Consider the following 18,738-nt stretch of genomic DNA (forward strand, 5'->3'; position numbering starts at 1 on the left):
TGGTCAGAAAGACTAGAAAAGCTCTGTATAAATGTCATTTACCATTTCTTTGTGTATTTGTTGTACATTATGTATGTGTGTATTTGTATGTATTTGTTGTTTTGCAATCTGGGAACCCATTCGGTTAAAAAGAAAAGGGAAAAAAAATGTTTTTCCCCCTTTTGTTTTTGCAAAGGAAACAGGAACTTGGTTTGGCTCCTCCCCTTTCTTAGTCCACTTCCTCCCGGGTTTATTCCTACTAACAACAACAATACATGTTTAGGGCTGTGGTGCTGACAGATTCTGCTGCAGTTCTTTAGTGGTATGTATTTGTGAATTTGTATGCATTTATTTGGTATTTGTATTTGCTCTCTGAGAAAGAGAGAGAGCTCAATTCAATTCAAATAGCTTTATTAGCATTACATATAACATAAAACATCACAACATTGTGTTTACAGTATAATAATCTAAAGAGATAAGATAACCAACATCCTAACACTGATGATGAAAACAAGTGATTAACAAACATCCCAACAATGATGATAATGAAAACAAGTGATTAACAGGGGTCCGGGACCCCTAGGGGGTCCTCAGAGTTACTACAGGCGGTCCGCCAAATCTTTGTGTGATATAATATATTTTTTTACATTAACCACTTGAACCCTAGCATCCCTTTTCTGAGGAGAACTTGAACCAAAAATAGCCGATCTACAAGCTCACAACGCCTCGCAGCGCGAGGCGTTGTGAGCTTGTAGATCGGCTATTTTTGGCAAAGAGGTGTAGGTGTAAAGGGCAGACTAAGTAAACAAAAAAAGTTGAATCTGAAACACAATTTTATACAATATAGAGTAGGATGTTAGAGTAGTTCTGTAGGGAAGAATACCATCTGTCTGTCTTACTTGTTGTTTGTCTGGCTTACTTGTTAACTAGTTGTACGAACTCTTTTTTATTGTTTTATTGTTGTACTGTTTTATTGGATCTTGTTTAGTCGATACACTTTTTGTATTAGCTCGTGCTCATTTGATTTTGCTATTTTGTCTCATCTGTTTAAGAAAGTAGGTAGCTGATATATAGCACTTTTACCTTAGCGCTAGGTATACTCTTGGTTGCTAGTTTTTGCAGGAAATGCACTTAAGACTTCTGGTGATTAGTAGTTTCGTTCCCTACCTATGTTGAATGCACTTATTGTAAGTCGCTTTGGATAAAAGCGTCTGCTAAATGACTGTAATGTAATGTAATGGAAGAATGATGCTCCAATATCTTTATTTCTCTTTCTCTCTATCTCTCTCTGTCTCCTTCAGGTGATCAAATAGTGAATCATCTGATTACCTCACTAACAAACACCCCAATATCCAATATATACTTTTCACCCACCGTACAGTAAATACAGTGTGTATTTACTCTAACATGTATCCTCCCCCCTTTCTCTACTGCACATACAGTATATAAGTGTCTCTCCATCTCTCCATCTCATTGGATTCTCACCAGTCTCCTCCAGGTATCGTATGAATGCTACTGCTGCTCATTCCAGTGTTAGTTTTGTCGACTACGACTTAAGACCAAAAGACTAAAAGACTTAAGGTTTTGATATTTAGTCGACTAAGACTAAATAATTTTCAGAGGCCTAAAATAGGACTAAAACTAAATGGTGTGTTATTCAAAAGACCTAAGACTAAATCAAAATTTGCTGTCAAAATGAACACTGGCTCATTCCCAACCTCTGTGCATTTATATTATAGAGTTATAGTTCAGATGAACTCAAAGCACAAGGACAAGAAAACATTACATTAATTGTACTTATTTTATTATTGAACCACTCAAGCCATATGTTATGCTTTAACGTGTTTTATAGTAAAAATCTAAATATCTGCCTTTTTATTACACCATGTTGAAAGTTGTTAAAGGGGCTACACCATGAATTTTAACTTTTTCTTCATTTTTGTGTGTTTTTGGTCTCCCCCACCTCTCTTCTGTTCCAACACATACCCGACTTCGAGCATGCAGGCTTTCATAGGCTATCTGTGGTTTTTATGTAAATTGGTCAGAAAACGGTCCATCAGATTTGTTCCCCCTGCCTACGTCACGTCTGGGAACAATTCCTCCCGTTTTTCAGTTCTAACCCCCCAAAAAAAACGTTTTTTTTTATTTATTTATTTTTTAAATGTTCTCTTATTTTATTTTTTTTACTTTTTCCACACAGAACCAGGACATAACATGCATACAAACTGGCTCAATAGTGCCCCGTGCCAAACAGGACAATGTGGTATTGCAGGTGAAAGTGCTTTATAAGCCAGAGAGAAGTTAGTTGGAATGAGTATAGACAGGTTTCCTGTTAGTAAACATGAGAGGATATGACCGCGCAGAGGAGGGGGTAGCCTATAGAGGGCGCCATTACCCGCAGCAGCTCTGGTCAAATGTCCATTCATAAAAGAAATGATCTTCACCGGGTTTAATGAAAGTAGATTAAATTATGCAGTTTGTAATACCTTTACTCAATAAAAATGATTTGTCGGAAGTTGGATCTGTTTGTATATAATAGCAGCATTATGCCTATTATGCCTATAATAGCAGAATTATGGCTATCTAACTCCCGAACATAACAACAGAGTGAACGGCGTAACAATTCGTTTCCCCCGAGCATGCGCAGATTGCGCATTCTGCTCTGTGATGACGTCGCGCGGAAATCCGTCTATATCTGAGGCTCAAACCTTTTGAAAAACGTTTGAGGGACATAAACAATATGATATTAAATATTATTTTATTTTTTTTAATTCATGGTGTAGACCCTTTAAACATTTTGTCTCGTCTACTACTTACACAAATTATAACTTTTAATGGGACCTTGATTCATTACATGTAGACTATTACTGTAGAGTTAAGAATGGACGCTGTGTCTGTCTCTCTCTCTGTCTCTGTCTCTGTCCCTGTCACTGAAATACAGTGAGAAATACAGACAGGGAGCATTTCTGTATTGTTGTGTAATAAGTGGTGTAAAGTAACTAAGTACATTTACTCAAGTACTGTACTTAAGTACAATTTTTAGGTAGTTTTTCTCTACTGGAGTATTTCCAATTTTTTGTACTTTTACTTCTACTCCACTACATCTCAGAGGCAAACATTGTACTTTTACTCCACTACAATTATTTGAAAACTTTAGTTACTTTGCAATTATCAATCATTATATTATAAAACATACATTAACCACTTTAGCCCTAATTTATACCTAGGCTATTTGAAAATAGACAATCTACTCTAGCTTGTAGATCTGCTATTTTCAAACCTTTTAGTACTTTTACTTTTGGTACTTTAAGTACATTTTGATACCGATACTTTTACCCAAGTACATTTTGAATTTCGGACTTTTACTTGTAACAGAGTATTCCTATATTGCAGTATTGATACTTTTACTTAAGTAAAATATCTGAGTACTTCTTCCAACACTGGTTGTAATCTAACTACCCGGCACACACTAATGAGTGTCCAAGATGAGGACACAACTGTATATCTGTTTCTTTAATTCTCTCTCTCTCTCTCTCTCTCTCTCAGCCATGGGCACGAGGTCACTTCTACTGTGTGTTGCTGCCGCTGCTGCACTGTTCACAGGTGCGATGTGACTTACAATTTACACTTTGATTGCCTTTTTGCTTCACTTGAATGACTTCACATTACATCAGTGGTTTTCAACCAGTGGTCCGGGGACCACCAGTGGTCCTTGGAGGGGTACCAGGGGGTCCCCAGCTCAATTAGTTAACATGGCATCACAATCATTTTAACCGCCTATAGCTTTGGCTATTCAAAAATAGCAGATATACATATTTATATTTCTTAAAGCGGAAATTAACTGATATCTTTGCTTCTGGGGGTCCCTGGCACAAAACATTTTCAAATGGGGGTCCGTGGCCAAATGTATATCAATTTAGGGGTCCTTGGCATGAAAAAGGTTGAAAACCACTGCATTACATGATATTATGTGCTCAAACCAATCTCTCTTCCCTTCCCTTCCCTTCCCTTCTCTTCTCTTCTCTTCTCTTCTCTTCTCTTCTCTTCTCTTCTCTTCTCTTCTCTTCAGTGTGTCAGAGTTGCACTGCTGGTAGAGAGTTCATCACAACATTTCTTCCAAACTACGGCCATACCCGCCAAAGACTCTGGCTGGTTCTAGCTGCCCAAGGTTCTGCAGCCAGAGTCAAAGTACAGGTGTGCAGCAAATCAACTGCTCATAATCATGTATTTTTCATGTTTCATAATGATGATTTTATATTTTTTACACAACCGTGAATAGTTACCCCAAAACCCAGCCAGGTTTTGGGGCAACTATCACATGCAAGTGTGTGTAACACACACATACTGTAGCTAAGGTGTGAATAAGGGCAGGTGAAATTGTAGCATGGGTCACGTTATGGAGCCCATTGGTGTATCATTTTGCTCCTTAGATGAAATAGCCTGCCTGCAGTGTCAGTTAAATGTCTGAAAGTTTGTATTCACACACAAAGGCATTGCAGAGTGAGAGTAAGGCATATAAAAGCATTTAAGATACAAACTAGAAAGGGGTGCTCTGCGGGGCGCAGAGCCATTGCTTTTAAAACAAGCTTGTTAACTTCTAAACTTAAATGAACCACCAGACATGAACCACCTGGAATACGACCAAACTATGTATGTAAAGCCAATAAGAAAGAGTTTCCCGGAGGACCTAGAGCCTAGGTCTGAGCCAGATCTGCAATCTTATCTGAATGACTGTTAAAGCACTTGTTTAAATGGGTGAATGATTAAGCGACTAACCTATAACATTGCAAATAGGCTATGTTAGATTGTTTCCATCGCTTGATTTTAATTGCTTGTCATTGTCCCTTGGAAATAAAATAGGCGTGCATGCATGTCCATGATGTATGCCTTTAAAAATGTTATATATTCACAGGGAGTATTTACTAGTGTGTTTAGATGTCAGATGTTCAGACAGTCAGACAATGCTGCTCCACATGTCTACGATGGAACAAACGGGTGTAGATAAATCCTACACGTCACGCAGACCAGACGTGAGATCTGAGCGGGCCGTACGCTCAAGTCAAAGTCATGATAGATTGATAAATGCCGATAATTGTGGTGATCTCACAAGTGTAGCATGGATTCCACCTGAGAAAAAAACAAATTGAGCAACATTACGCATCTGCTAGTTCAGATGGCGTAGCAATCTTTACTGCCTTTCTGATGATGATGATGCTGACGGCGATGCTGACAATGATACTTATTATAAATCTGCAGGTGGCTTCAGCAAACTTCGCCCAGAGCTTTAATTTACCCCCAAATGAGCACAAATGGGTTAGGCTGCCAATCAAAGCGCAGCTGCGTTTGTCTGGCGGGTTGCCCAGCTCAGCAGTGCGGATCTCATCCAGCGAGGACATCACTGTGGTGTCTTTCAACAGTGCCTACAAGACGGGAGACGGCACAGTGGTCCAGCCTATCTACGAGCAGGGCGTGGACTATGTGGTCTTTACGCCACATTCACCGTACAATCAACTCATGGCTGTGGTCAACGGCGACAGCCCCAACGAAATCACCTTCACCCCTTTTCACACTGTCAAGCTAGCAAGCAGGGACGTTTGGCGCAAAGGACAGAAAGTGAAGGTGGACTTGAAGCCTCACGAAACGTTCCTCGTAGAAAGCAGCAACGACCTAACAGGCACGCGGGTTCAGTCCCAGAAGCCTGTGGCAGTGTTAGCGGGCAACAAGTGCTTCGCAATGGGGCGTAAGTGTGAGCACGTGTATGAACAGCTCCCCCCGGTGTCAGAGTTGGGTAAAGAGTACATGGTGCCCAGTATGGGCGGTGCCAAACAACAACTTGTCTACGTAGTGGCTGCTGAAGATGGCGTCACACAAGTGGAAGTGCTGGGAGAGACAAAGTAAGAAATAGCAGCAGATATTAGATATCGTCGCTGTCGGGCGGGAACCTTGCATCTCGATATTTCATCTCTTTTCCTTCATAAATGAATGTCCTATTTTATACTTAAAGGAGACACACCATGAATTTCACTTTTTTTTATTTTTTTGGTATTTTTTGGGCTCCCCAGTGTCTCTTGTACCCCAAAAAATATTTTTTTTTAACATTCAGTCATTCATTCTCATTTCAGAGATTTTCAGAATGGGCGTGTCTGAACAGGCCATCTCAGAATGGCAAGTTTGCTTACATCACGAACCATTCTGCCCATGTATTTTGACAGACAGAATTGCTCAGTAGCACCCCTCTGCCCAACAGGACGTTTTGGTATTGCAGCTGAAAGTGCTTTATAAGCCAGAGAGAAGTTAGTTGGAATGAGTATATCTGAGGCTTGATTTAGGCTCAAACCCTTTGAAAATGGTTTGAAGGACATACACCATATGATATTAAATATCAAATATTTTTTTTAAATTCATGGTGTGTCTCCTTTAATATTTTATACTTAATCATACGACAGTGCCATGCAAAACGAGTGATAATAGCCATTCTACAAGCTGACAAGGATGAACTGAATGTTCCTTTTTTTTTTTACAAATGTAGGCTGTAATGACTTGGCCAAAATAGGCCCACCAGGTTGAAAGTGGTTAAGTCTGTCTGAATTCAGTCAGTATTAACAAGAACAAGAGACTAATTAGGCCCTCCAGAAAAATGCGATTATGCGATCGCATAATTTACCGCATAATCAGCAAAATTGCGCATAATTATGCAGGGGTAATGTTTTTTTGAAAAAGGCTGCATCGCATAATATGCGCATCGCATCGCATATTTCCGCAACTTTTCACATATTTCAATATTTCGCATATTGCTGCATATTTCACAACTTTCCGCATATTTCGCAACTTCCCGCAATTCCACCTCATAAAATTGCAAAAAACAACAACACATATTTCATCGCAGATCAAGGATTTTAGCCCGCGTTTTTCTGGAGGGTCTAACTAATAGCTACTTCGGATCCAATGGAACACGGGTTATTTTTCCCATTTCTCAAAAGTACCTGTTTTTGACATGCGTGATTTCCACCCGACAGCGACGATATGTGTCAAATGTGTAGGAATGGGGTATATTCACGGTCAAATAATAAATACTACTATCTAAAAAATATATCGCATGTGGGCAACAGTAATGCTCTCCCCTGTCGGCAGGTTTGAGCTGCGTTTGGGTGAGAGCAGGAAGGTGTCGATCAGGGACAAACACCCAGTGGTCGTCAAGGCCACCCAAAAGGTGCTGATGATGTCCCTTAGCAGCAACGAACCGTACGACCCGTTCCTGACCACCCTGATCCCCTCGTCCGGCCTGTCGGACGACTGGGCCGTGGAAATGTTGATCAAGATGCACGGCTACGCCGTGCTGCTGTCGGAGAAAGAAGGCTCGGACAGCGTGCGCGTGTGCGTGCAAGGGAAGTGCTCGGCGCCCACGTGGAGGGACTTCCCGGCCGACGCCACGCGGGTGTGGTCCGAGGTGTCGCTGGCATGGCCTTCGACACGGCGTCGGACTCACGTGACGGTGGAGGGCGACTCCGCCATGGCGGTGTACGTCTACGGCGGAAAGGATCAACACGGATACGGCACTGCGGGAGTGTGTTATGAGGGTACACGCGCACACACACACACACACACACACACACACACACACACAGAGTCTCAATACAAACCGTCAGTATCTTGTGATGTATTGAGATGTTATTTGTTGTTGTGGTGTGTGTGTGTGTGTGTGTGTGTGTGTGTGTGTGTGTGTGCGTGTGTGTGCGTGCGTGCATGCATGCGTGCGTGTGTTTCCCACAGCCGCGGCTACAAAACCCCCTCCGACGCTGCCCCCAGACCCCTGTGATGGAATAACGTGTCAGGAGAAGGAGAAGTGCGTGAAAGGTGTGTGTGTGCACACTTCCACGGGGACGTGCCATGCGGTCGGGGATCCCCACTACCAAACCTTTGATGGACGGGCCTACGACTTCCAGGTACCCTCAAACTAAAGCTACGTTCATTTTGACGGGATGTATTTTGGGGAGCTGTGATGCCGTCATAACTTCCAATTTATACTCAGCCGCGTGCCAAAAGTAGCCCATCTACAGTACAAGCTCACAACGCTGTGTGAACTTGTAGATCTGCTATTTTCGGAGAACGACACCAAGCATAACATTACTACGGATCTCTTCTCCACTCGTCCCTCCCTAATATATTCGTCCAGTTTTTTTTATTTTTTTATCCTACGATTTTTGTAACCCTATTTTTTACACCCAGTGCCAATCTCTATGTAATCCTGGGCACTACACTCCCTCTGCCAACCTAGGGAGGCCAGGGCCGAGCTCATGCCTCCTTCAATGCATGAGAGCCAACTGACCTTCTTATCACCTGACAGGGGAGAGTTTCCCTGGTTGGACGTAGCGCGTGGAAGGAACACGTTATTTCCAACCAGTTCCTTTCCCCTCCATCAGGCGCCCCGGCTAGCCAGGGGGAGGCAGTATAGTGACCAGGATTACTGCATGTTTTTGTGAGGGTACCTACCCTAGGGAACACGGGAGAACATCAGTTTTCATTTGTTGACAAAATTGCCAATATATTTAGTCATAGTTTTAATCATCATAGCTTAGTTTCTCTTTAGTTTTCCGCAGTGAACAAAAGGTAGTCGACGGACGTTTTTCCTCACAGTTCTAGTCAACCAAATGAACACTGCTGGGGACGTCAGGTTGAACGTGGATCGTGTCTGTTCTGCAATGTCCCGGTCCATCATTGCTGTTCGTTCTTTCCAGGGCACCTGCACCTATGTCATGTCAACGCTTGCCAAGAACGCCACCGGCCTCACGCCCTTCACCGTGGCAACCAAGAACAATCACCGTGGTAACCGCCGAGTGTCTTTCGTGAGGACAGTCACGGTCAGCGTTTACGACCAGATAATCACCATCGACAGTCACAGAGGGAAAGTGCTGGTAAAGTAATACTGTACTGGCTTCCTGTTATATCTTCTCCTCTCTGTTCATTGCTTTAATATAGTTATATTTCTTATTTCTGGCTTTTCTTTGATCAGGTGAATGGTGAGCTGGTGTATCTGCCTGTCAGTCTGTCAGGCGGTAATGTGTCCGTGAAGCGTAGTGGTTCCTACGCCGTTCTCACCACCGACTTCAACCTCGAGGTCAAATACGACTGGAACTCCAGGCTTTACATCACCGTGCCCTCCTCCTACTATCGCCACCTAGGGGGCCTCTGTGGGAACTACAATGGAGACAGGAAAGATGACCTGCCCGAACCCACTGGTGAGAGAGAGGGATGAATGGATGGATTAGAGGGAGGGAGGGATGGAGAATAGGGATGAGAAGAATAAAAATAACTAGGAAAAGTGCTCCTCGGAACCCTAACCCTAACCCTAACCCAGGCCAGGTACTGTAGTAGAAGTCAATGTTAGCCAATCAGGATGAAATATAAAAAATCAGACAGGTCCGTCTTGATGACATGACTATAGAGATAATGTGTACCGATTTGCATGAGATAATGTGTAGCTATGTGCGTGATGTTTGGACAAAATCTGTTGGAGTGATATAAAGAAAAATGCGTTGCGCAAAAAAACGGCCTCCTGGTGGCACTATAACAGGACAATGTGAAAAGGGTGGCATGTCTTCCTCGGCTTAGTGGGAATGTGCGTGCAAAGTTTCACGGCAATCGGACGCTGTGTTCATGATTTGCGGCATTTTGTTCAAAACAAGCTACTACTGCAAACTTTGGAAGCCAATCTTAGCCAATCGTCCATGAGTTCAGCTGTTAGCAGAGAAACCGTCCATGAGTTCAGCTGTTAGCAGAGAAACCGTCCATGAGTTCAGCTGTTAGCAGAGAAACCGTCCATGAGTTCAGCTGTTAGCAGAGAAACCGTCCATGAGTTCAGCTGGATGCCGATGTCCCCATGCTTATAGTCTGTTCTGTTATTGAACATCAGTATGAGTATCCAGAGTGCAACACCTGAACCCTAACCCTAACTTGACAAAATGACACAAGAGGGTGACAAGTGGGAACACATACATGTATGGGGAAGGTTATTTTGCAATTGGCATAACAACCAAGTCAGGAGACAAAACATTTTGCACGCACGCACGCACGCACGCACGCACGCACGCACGCACGCACGCACGCACGCACGCACGCACGCACGCACGCACACACACACACACACACACACACACACACACACACACACACACACACTCACACTCACACTCACACTCACACTCACACTCACACACACACACACACACACTGGTCCTTGTGTTTACTCTGTCCATCCATCTACTTCTTCCTGTCTTGTTCACCTACCATCGTCCCAGTGCTGACCTGCTACACTGACAAGGGCGAAAACTATCGCGGGACGGTTGCCAAGACGAGATCTGGGAAAACCTGCCAGAGCTGGTCGGCCCAGAAACCTCACGAACACACCCGTACACCCGGAAGATACCCACAATCGTAAGAATACCCAGCCAAACATCTATCTGTCTACATTATCTAGCCATATATCTATCCTTCTATCTAGCTGTCTGTCTGCCTGTCTGTTGGTCTGTCTACTAGCTATACTGTACCTAACTACATATTTTTGTCAGTGGCCTGGAAAACAACAACTACTGCCGTAACCCAGACAATGCGAAGAGGCCATGGTGCTACACCACTGAAAGTAAACGCTGGGAGTACTGCTCGGTCCCCAAATGTGATGCTGGTCCCAAGATGGCTCCTGAGATGGGTAGGTTTGACCACTTCAATTCAAGACAATGATTGTATTGATTGCTTTCAGGGCATTTCTGCTGAGGATGAATAACAAACCCTCATCTCTCTGTGACTTAAGTAACATTATGAGGTATTTGTACTTTACTTGAGTATTTCCAATTTCCAATACTTTTACTTCTACTCCACTACATCTCAGAGACAAATATTGTACTTTTACTCCACTACAATTATTTGAGAACTCTAGATACTAGTTACTTGTCATATATCAATTATTATATTATGAAACATACATTAACCACTTTAGCCCTATTTTATACCGTGGCTATTTGAAAATAGCCGATCTACAAGCTCACAACGCGTCGCGATGCGACGCGTTGTGAGCTTGTAGATCTGCTTTTTTCAAATATTTTAGTACTTTTACTTTTGGTACTTTAAGTACATTTTGATGCCGATACTTTTGTACTTTTACGCAAGTACATTTTGAATTCTGGACTTTTACTTGTAACAAAGTATTTCTATAATGCAGTATTGATACTTTTACTTAAGCAAAACATTTGAGTACTTTTTCCACCACTGACAGGGCTTAAGCAGAATTATACACTATGGGGATAAAAGGATAAAGTGTCGATGGAAGGGGAAGACCTAACATTCAGGACTAAACTAGAAAAGACATGATGATGCTGGGCCAGGCTAGTCTAAATATGAGGAATGATGATGGATTGAGTGTGAGATTAATTTACATCTACAGCAGGGGTCTTCAACGTTTTCAGGCCAAGGACCCCCTAGCTAAGAGAGAGATGAAGCAGGGACCCCCTACTCTATATTGTATAAAATTATTTTTCATTTCATTTCATTTTTTCCCTCTACACACCTATAGCTTCTTTGCCAAAAATAGCCGATCTACAAGCTCTCAACGCCTCGCAGCGCGAAGCGTTGAGAGCTTGTAGATCTACTATTTTCGGCTAATGTTCCCCTCAGAAAAGGAATTATAGGGTTCAAGTGGTTAATGTAAAAAAAATCACACCCAGTGTGAAGTGGGCGGTGTGTGGTCATCACTTGACTCACTTAAAAAAAAAAACATAAATGTCTTTTTTTTAAGTGCCATACTGCTATTCATAGGGCTGCACATGTGTCATGTGTTTTGCTAGCCAATCACAGTCCTGAATAGAGTCAACCAGCCAATCACATTACAGCTATAGATTTGCATTGAATGTGTAGGGGTTAGGGGTGTAGACTGGTATTTGCATTGACTGTGGAAGGGTTAGGGGTGTAGACTGTGTTGTAGACTATTGGTGAATCACGGTGCAGGATTAGTCAGTGTCCAAACCTCACTTATAGGGGGCGGTTACACCGCCCCAAAAGCTAAATCTTATCACACAAAGATTTGGCGGACCCCCTATAGTAGCTCTGAGGACCCCCTGTTGAAGACCCCTGATCTACAGGAACCATGCTCTCCAAGACATGAATGAATGTTGTGTTGCTTTGTCCCTTGCAGGCTCCCATATGGCCGTTGTCCTGAAGATGATCCGGCAGTGGAAGGTGAAGGATTCGGACCGCTTCTGCACTGATGACTGCGGGGGGCGCTGTCCTTACTGTTCACCCAAGCAGCAGACTCACTACCAGAAGCCCAGCCTGTGTGGAGTCCTCACCCAGAAAGATGGACCTTTCTCAGCCTGTCACACAACGGTGGACCCTGCAATGTACCGTGACAACTGTGTCTATGACGTCTGCATCAATAAAGGTATATAGGAAGACCAATTAGAAGCCGAGGTGACATTAACCCATTAAGACCTGAGGCGATTCTTTAAAAAAATCGAGATCCTAACAGATTTTTGAAAAAAATATTTAAAACATTTTTTTAACGATTTTTCAAAAATAGCAGATATACAAGCTCATAGCGTGGCACTCGGTGCCGCGCTATGAGCTTGTAGATCTGCTATTTTTGAATAGCCAAAGAAAGCTAAAGTGACACAGATGCGTTCCAGGTCTAAATGGGTTTTAAATGAACCGACACATACTGTAATAGGACAGTCTGACTGTTTGTCGCAGTGATTCTCAACCTGTGGGCCGGGGGCCCCACTGGTGGGCCATGAGGATATTGCAAGTGGGCCCCCAAATAGGGCCCCCAAATATTTGGCAAAACGCAAAATAAATACATTTTAAAAAGTAACTGTATTTTTTCTTTAAAACCTTGAAATTAGAGTTTTCGCTGTGACAGCGAAGAATAATAACTTAAAGTATACTCTGTCTGTCTGTCTGTCTGTCTGTCTGTCTGTCTGTCTGTCTGTCTGTCTGTCTGTCTGTCTGTCTGTCTGTCTGTCTGTCTGTCTGTCTGCCTGCCTGCCTGCCTGCCTGCCTGCCTGTCTGTCTGTCTGCCTGCCTATAGGTGCCAGGCAGTTCCTGTGTGATAACTTAAAGGGCTACAATGACGTGTGTCTGTCGGAGGGCGTGAAGGTCGATCCACAATGGAGGACGATTGCCAACTGCCGTGAGGAAACATCCCTTCTATTCTATTCTATTTTGTGTTCTTTTTGCCCCTTTTCCTCCCCAATTTAGTCATTTTGCCAATTATTTCCTCCCCACACACATTTCTCTGTGTTGTCACCGCTGTATATATAAATATATGTAAATATAAAATATAAAGTATTTTGCTGTTGACTGCATGTACAGATGAAACCTATAGCATATATGATCTACAAGCTCCCAACGCGTGGATCAGCTATTTATCGAAGAGATTTGGTGTAGAGGGGGGGGGGGGGGAGAGAGGACCAAAGTACAGAGGCGAACCCTGTCAACTAAGTATTACTTTACTAAGTATAGAAGGATTAAAGTGGTTAAAAAGAGGACTCTCACTAAACAAAATGTTACTTCTGATCAGCCTAAATTTTAGCTTATTTGTATAATTCAAATGAGTTCTATGGTTGATTTTAATTACATTTTTATTTTTTTAAACGTTTAAGAACAAAACATACATTCGTATGGACATGACAGAAAAAGGAAATAAAAAGACAATATAGTAAAGGACAATACAGTAAAATAAAAGAAAGGGGGGGGTAGACACTATTTACTCTTATACAAATACCATTTCTCCCAAAGTTTTTCAAATATCTCTGCTTTAGTCCTCAAATTACAAGTCATTTTTTCCATAAGACATATTTCTTCAATAATATCAAACCAATGCTCCTCTCTAGGAGGATCTGTTTTCAGCCATTTTCTTGTGATGGCTTTTTTAGCCGCCAGTGTCAAATTTTGAACAGGTATATGTCCTCATGTCCTATTATGTCCTCCGGTGTCAATCCCAGATATAAAATCCGGGGATCGCAGACAATCTTGTAGCAAATTGATTTTAATTAGAAATTCTTAATCCGTTAAAGTTCAATTTGAACCTTTTTTTTTTATTGTGCACTGATAATCTCGCTTTCTATGTGTGTAAAACGCACAATTTAGTTTTCATGTGAACCATGACAATGGCGAATAAACCTAAACCTAAACATGACCCTTAGATTGAAAGGCGAATGAATGTGAGTCGTCACTCAAGGGTCCGTCTGGTCGATCGACACGGTCACGACTTTTTTCTGTTCTGGCCCCACAGTGGTGGAATTAGAGTTGATTTTGATAACAAATTTTGATTTAGTTTTAGTCATAGCCTTTTGAATAAAATTCCATTTAGTTTTACTCATACTTTAGTCATCTGAAATGTTTTTGTTTTAGTCGACTAAATATCATAAGATTATAGTCGACTAATTCTACAGTTGATTTAGTCGACTAAAATGTATTTTGGCGGTGCCTTGATGGTGTCGTAATGGCTGATTTTACACTCGGTTGCATGCTGAAAATAGCCTATCTACCTATCTAGCCTATGTCAGGACAGCAGAGTCACTGCCCATCTTTCGCCGCAGGCTGAAAACCCACCTCTTCAGGAAACACTACCCTTCCTCTTTGCCTGGCCTACTTGTTGTTAACTAGTTGTACGAACTCTTGTTTTATTGTTGTATTGTTTTATTGGATCTTGTTTAGTCGATGCACTTATATGTTTTAGCTCGTGCTCGTTTGATTTTGCTATTTTGTCTCATCTGTTTGAGAAAGTAGCTGAAGGTAGCTGATATATTGCACTTTTACCTTAGCGCTAGGTATACTCTTGGTTGCTTATTTTTTGCAGGAAATGCACTTAAGACTTCTGGTGATTAGTAGTTTTCGTTCCCTACCTGTTGAATGCACTTATTGTAAGTCGCTTTGGATAAAAGCGTCTGCTAAATGACTGTAATGTAATGTAATGTAATGTAATGTAATGTGAGTCACGTCCGTCTTTCAGCCCTGCCCTGTCCCACCGGAAGTCACTATGAAGCCTGTGGTTCAGCGTGTCCGGCGGTCTGTGGCTCGGACCCTGAGTTGCAGTGTAGAGCCCGCTGTGTGGAGGGATGCCAGTGTGATAAGGGCCGGGTGCTGAGTGGAGACAAGTACGTTTCAGGAAGTGACAAGTAACATCTTAATAGAAACAAGGCTCAACCAGTGGTGGAAAAAGTACTCAAAAGTTTTACTTAATTAAGTACAAAAGTATCAATACTGCAATGTAGAAGCACTCCGTTACAAGTAAAAGTCCGGAATTCAAAATTTACTTGAGTAAAAGTACAAAAGTATTGGTATCACAATGTACTTAAAGTACCAAAAGTAAAAGTACTAAGATGTTTGAAAATAGCCGATCTACAAGCGCACAACGCGTCGCATCGCGACGCGTTGTGAGCTTGTAGATCGGCTATTTTCAAATAGTCTAGGTATAAAATATGGCTGAAGTGGTTCGTGTATGTTTTATAATGTAATCATGTATATCTACAAAGTAACTAGTAACTAAAGTTTCAAATAATTGTAGTGGAGTAAGAGTACAATATTTGCCTCTGAGATGTAGTGGAATAGAAGTAAAAGTATAGACAATTGGAAATACTCCAATAAAGTAAAAGTACCTCAAAATTTTACTTAAAGACAGGGTGCCGTGATTTTCAGTGATTTTTTTTTTCCCCTCCTAAAACATAATCATCAGGTATTATGGTTATACTAGGAGGAAGATTTTTTTTCAAAAAAGTGTACAGAAAGTGTTAAAATTATGTTTTTATGTGGACACGCCTCCAGTCCATTAAGTATACCTGGTTCTCACCTTAGCACCTCCTCCACCACCTTAGCACCACCCACCTGTCCTAGTCCCTCCTCCTCCTCATGCCCACACCTGTTGTGTTATGATAATGAGGGGTGAGGGTATGTTTTCACTAAAGCGCTGTTTTTCTATTGGCACGTTTGACCCTCAACGTTTCAGCCTCCAGGTAGTCTTGGGTAGCCAGACAGCTATTCCACAATATCCGAATGCTATATAGAGTCTGGAACTACAACTCCCGAAATCCGATTGAGGAAACTGGCACTTCCGTTCACGAAAATATATTTTAAAATATCTTTACATTTTCTTTTTAAATTTCCATTTCTGCTAAGCAGCAAGCTAAATATACTTAAATGATTTTGATTTATAGTCGGATAAATTTGCGCGACTGTAAAGACGAAACGGAAGTGGGGAGGAAGCTTCAAACATCCGGTTTATATTCTAATCATGATCAGAGCTTCCGAGTCCCAGACTGTATGACCGGAAACATTTGAGAATTGTGGGAGGCAACAGTCTGGCCACGCGAGACTAGCCTCCAGGTAGAAACTCAAAATAGTCAGAGAAGACATAAAACACCATAAAAACACCACCAGGGGGCTTAATGAAGTTCTATCAACCTCATAGACACATGAAAAACAGAAAAAGTGCAAAACCATGGCACCACCTCTTTAAGTACAGTACTTGAGTAAATGTACTTAGTTACTTTACACCACTGCAATCGACCTTATTGACGTGTGTTCATTTTGGTCAAAACATAATTTAATTTGAGCAAGTTGTAAAAGCCTGACGTGTGCGTGTGCGCGCGTGTGTGCGTGTGTGCGTGTGTGCGTGTGTGCGTGTGTGCGTGTGTGTGTGTGTGTGTGTGTGTGTGTGTGTGTGTGTGTTTTCCAGGTGTGTACCTACGTCTAGCTGTGGCTGTCAGCACCAGGGCAGGTATTACCCACCAGCAACCACGTTCTGGGCTGATAAGAGCTGCACCACCAAATGTAGCTGTGACCATGGAAAGGTAGTGTGTGTGTGTGTGTGTGTGTGTGTGTCTGTGCGTGTTATATCATAGTATTGTAGTAAAACACTAAAGGTTCATGCTGAGTATATATGTATTTTAACACATTGACTGCCAGAGTTTATTCATAATGTACTCACCCACTGCCAGCATTTTTTATTATTTTTTTATAGAAACAATGTGAATTATTTGTTCGTTTATTTTTTAACATTGAAGTGAATGGATTTTTTTTTCATATATATATATATATATATATATATATATCCTAATTTGTTGTGAATAACGAAAACAAATGTAATACTAAAAAAATAGAGAAACATTTTAGAAATAAAAAAAAAAAAATGTGAATATAAAAAAGTGATTATTAACTGGTCAACGTGCACTCTCTCTCTTCAGGTCGCGTGCAGGTCAGTTAGCTGTAAGAAGAATGAGCGCTGTGCCGTGAAGGGCGGAGTCAGGAACTGCTACCCGTTGTCCTTTGCAACGTGCTATGGCACGGGAGACCCTCACTACCGGACCTTTGACGGCCGTCGGTTCGATTTCCAGGGCACCTGTACTTACGTGCTGTCTCAGCTGGTCAAGGGCTCTGACCCAGGTACTGGTACTGATGTTGATTTAAGTCCTGGAACGCATCTGTGTGACTTTTTCATTTGAGCTAAAAAGCATTATTTTACACTTTGGCTATTAAAAAATAGCAGATATACAAGCTCATAGCTCGCCACCAAGTGCCACGCCACAAGCTTGTAGATCTGCTATTTTTGAAAAATCATGAAAATGTGTGCAAATCTTTGAATATATATATTTTTAAAGCGAACATTTGTAATTAAAATCTTTGCTTCTGGGGGGTCCCTGGAACAAAGTATTTTGAGATGGGGGTCCACGGCCAAATACACATACATTTTCACATACCATATTTCACATACTGTACTATCCATCATTTAGCTGGGGACCCCCTGGAACCCCCTCAAGTACCCCTGGGGGTCCCCGGACGCCACTTTGAGAACCAATGCCCTAAATATTCGGACTCACTCGTTTGTTCTCAAGTTGTTGTTGTTGTTGTTTTAGGTTTGTTTCTTGACCACAAATATGTTTTCTGTGAATTGTTTTGCAGATCTGGTTCTGTTCCGAGTGTTGGTCGAGAACAACAACAGAGGGAGGAACAAGGCTGTGTCTTACACCAAGTCTGTCTCAATAACTGTATATAACAACACCATCAGCATGAGCACTGACAACCCACGGAAAGTTCTGGTAAATATCCAGTACCTCTACCTGTAAGCCCGACAATTTCATTTGGTCAAAACAGACGACGTCACACTGATAAAAAAAACAGTATGCGTGCAACCAGTATGCGCGCAATGAAACCCATTCTGTCAGGTCTCGCTAGGACGCGCCTCACTAGCCAACACACAAGTGGGGGTTGGGGTGTGCTGAAACCAGCGCATCCCAAAACAACATGTTAGGAATTGCGTGAAACAATCACCTGTACGTCCTGTCTCAATCAAGGGCGTATGGTCACTGGGGCCAGCGAGGCCATGGCCCGGTCTGTAAAAACCATGCTTGCCCCTGTGTAGGGCAAGATCCGCCAGAAAAAAGAAGAAAAAAAAATCAACATAACAACATTAGCAGCCCCTCACCCTTTAAGTCGCCTTTGTTTTCAAATTGGGCTCATTTGCATTCGGCCGAATTGTTAATGAGTGGCCATTAAAACCAGTTTAGCCGTCAAACCGGTTCTCCATTGCGCAGAGACGCGCACCTCTCCATTCAGAAATGTAATAGAACAACCGTCGTCCTGAAACACCCTGCCCCGCGTCAGACTCGTTCCGCAGAAAAAAATGGGGCTGTGTGTTTTGGGACGAGCGTTCCGTTTTCCACCCGGAATGGCCCGGTAATTCTCAATAGACTTATCAGCCGTTGTTGTGCGACCCCC

At 42.2% G+C, this 18,738-nt stretch overlaps 1 protein-coding gene across 1 annotated transcript in view; it reads left to right on the plus strand.

Moving 5' to 3' along the window:
- Positions 1-1,467: 1,467 nt before the first annotated feature.
- Positions 1,468-18,738, plus strand: part of LOC311039989 (IgGFc-binding protein-like) — a 34,977-nt gene continuing 17,706 nt past the window's right edge. Inside the window, exons 1-16 of the mRNA XM_084050037.1 lie at positions 1,468-1,477; positions 3,526-3,582; positions 4,049-4,173; positions 5,236-5,873; positions 7,111-7,556; positions 7,750-7,922; positions 8,715-8,891; positions 8,990-9,215; positions 10,275-10,410; positions 10,545-10,681; positions 12,161-12,406; positions 13,052-13,153; positions 14,978-15,122; positions 16,700-16,814; positions 17,208-17,406; positions 17,923-18,059. Of these exons, the coding sequence (XP_083906163.1) occupies positions 3,528-3,582; positions 4,049-4,173; positions 5,236-5,873; positions 7,111-7,556; positions 7,750-7,922; positions 8,715-8,891; positions 8,990-9,215; positions 10,275-10,410; positions 10,545-10,681; positions 12,161-12,406; positions 13,052-13,153; positions 14,978-15,122; positions 16,700-16,814; positions 17,208-17,406; positions 17,923-18,059 (3,057 nt within the window). The 5' untranslated portion in view covers positions 1,468-1,477; positions 3,526-3,527. The remainder of the gene's footprint in view (positions 1,478-3,525; positions 3,583-4,048; positions 4,174-5,235; positions 5,874-7,110; positions 7,557-7,749; positions 7,923-8,714; positions 8,892-8,989; positions 9,216-10,274; positions 10,411-10,544; positions 10,682-12,160; positions 12,407-13,051; positions 13,154-14,977; positions 15,123-16,699; positions 16,815-17,207; positions 17,407-17,922; positions 18,060-18,738) is intronic.

Source organism: Gymnoscopelus microlampas (genome assembly GCF_963454915.1).
Source record: "Gymnoscopelus microlampas genome assembly, chromosome: 3".
Lineage (NCBI taxonomy): Eukaryota > Metazoa > Chordata > Actinopteri > Myctophiformes > Myctophidae > Gymnoscopelus > Gymnoscopelus microlampas.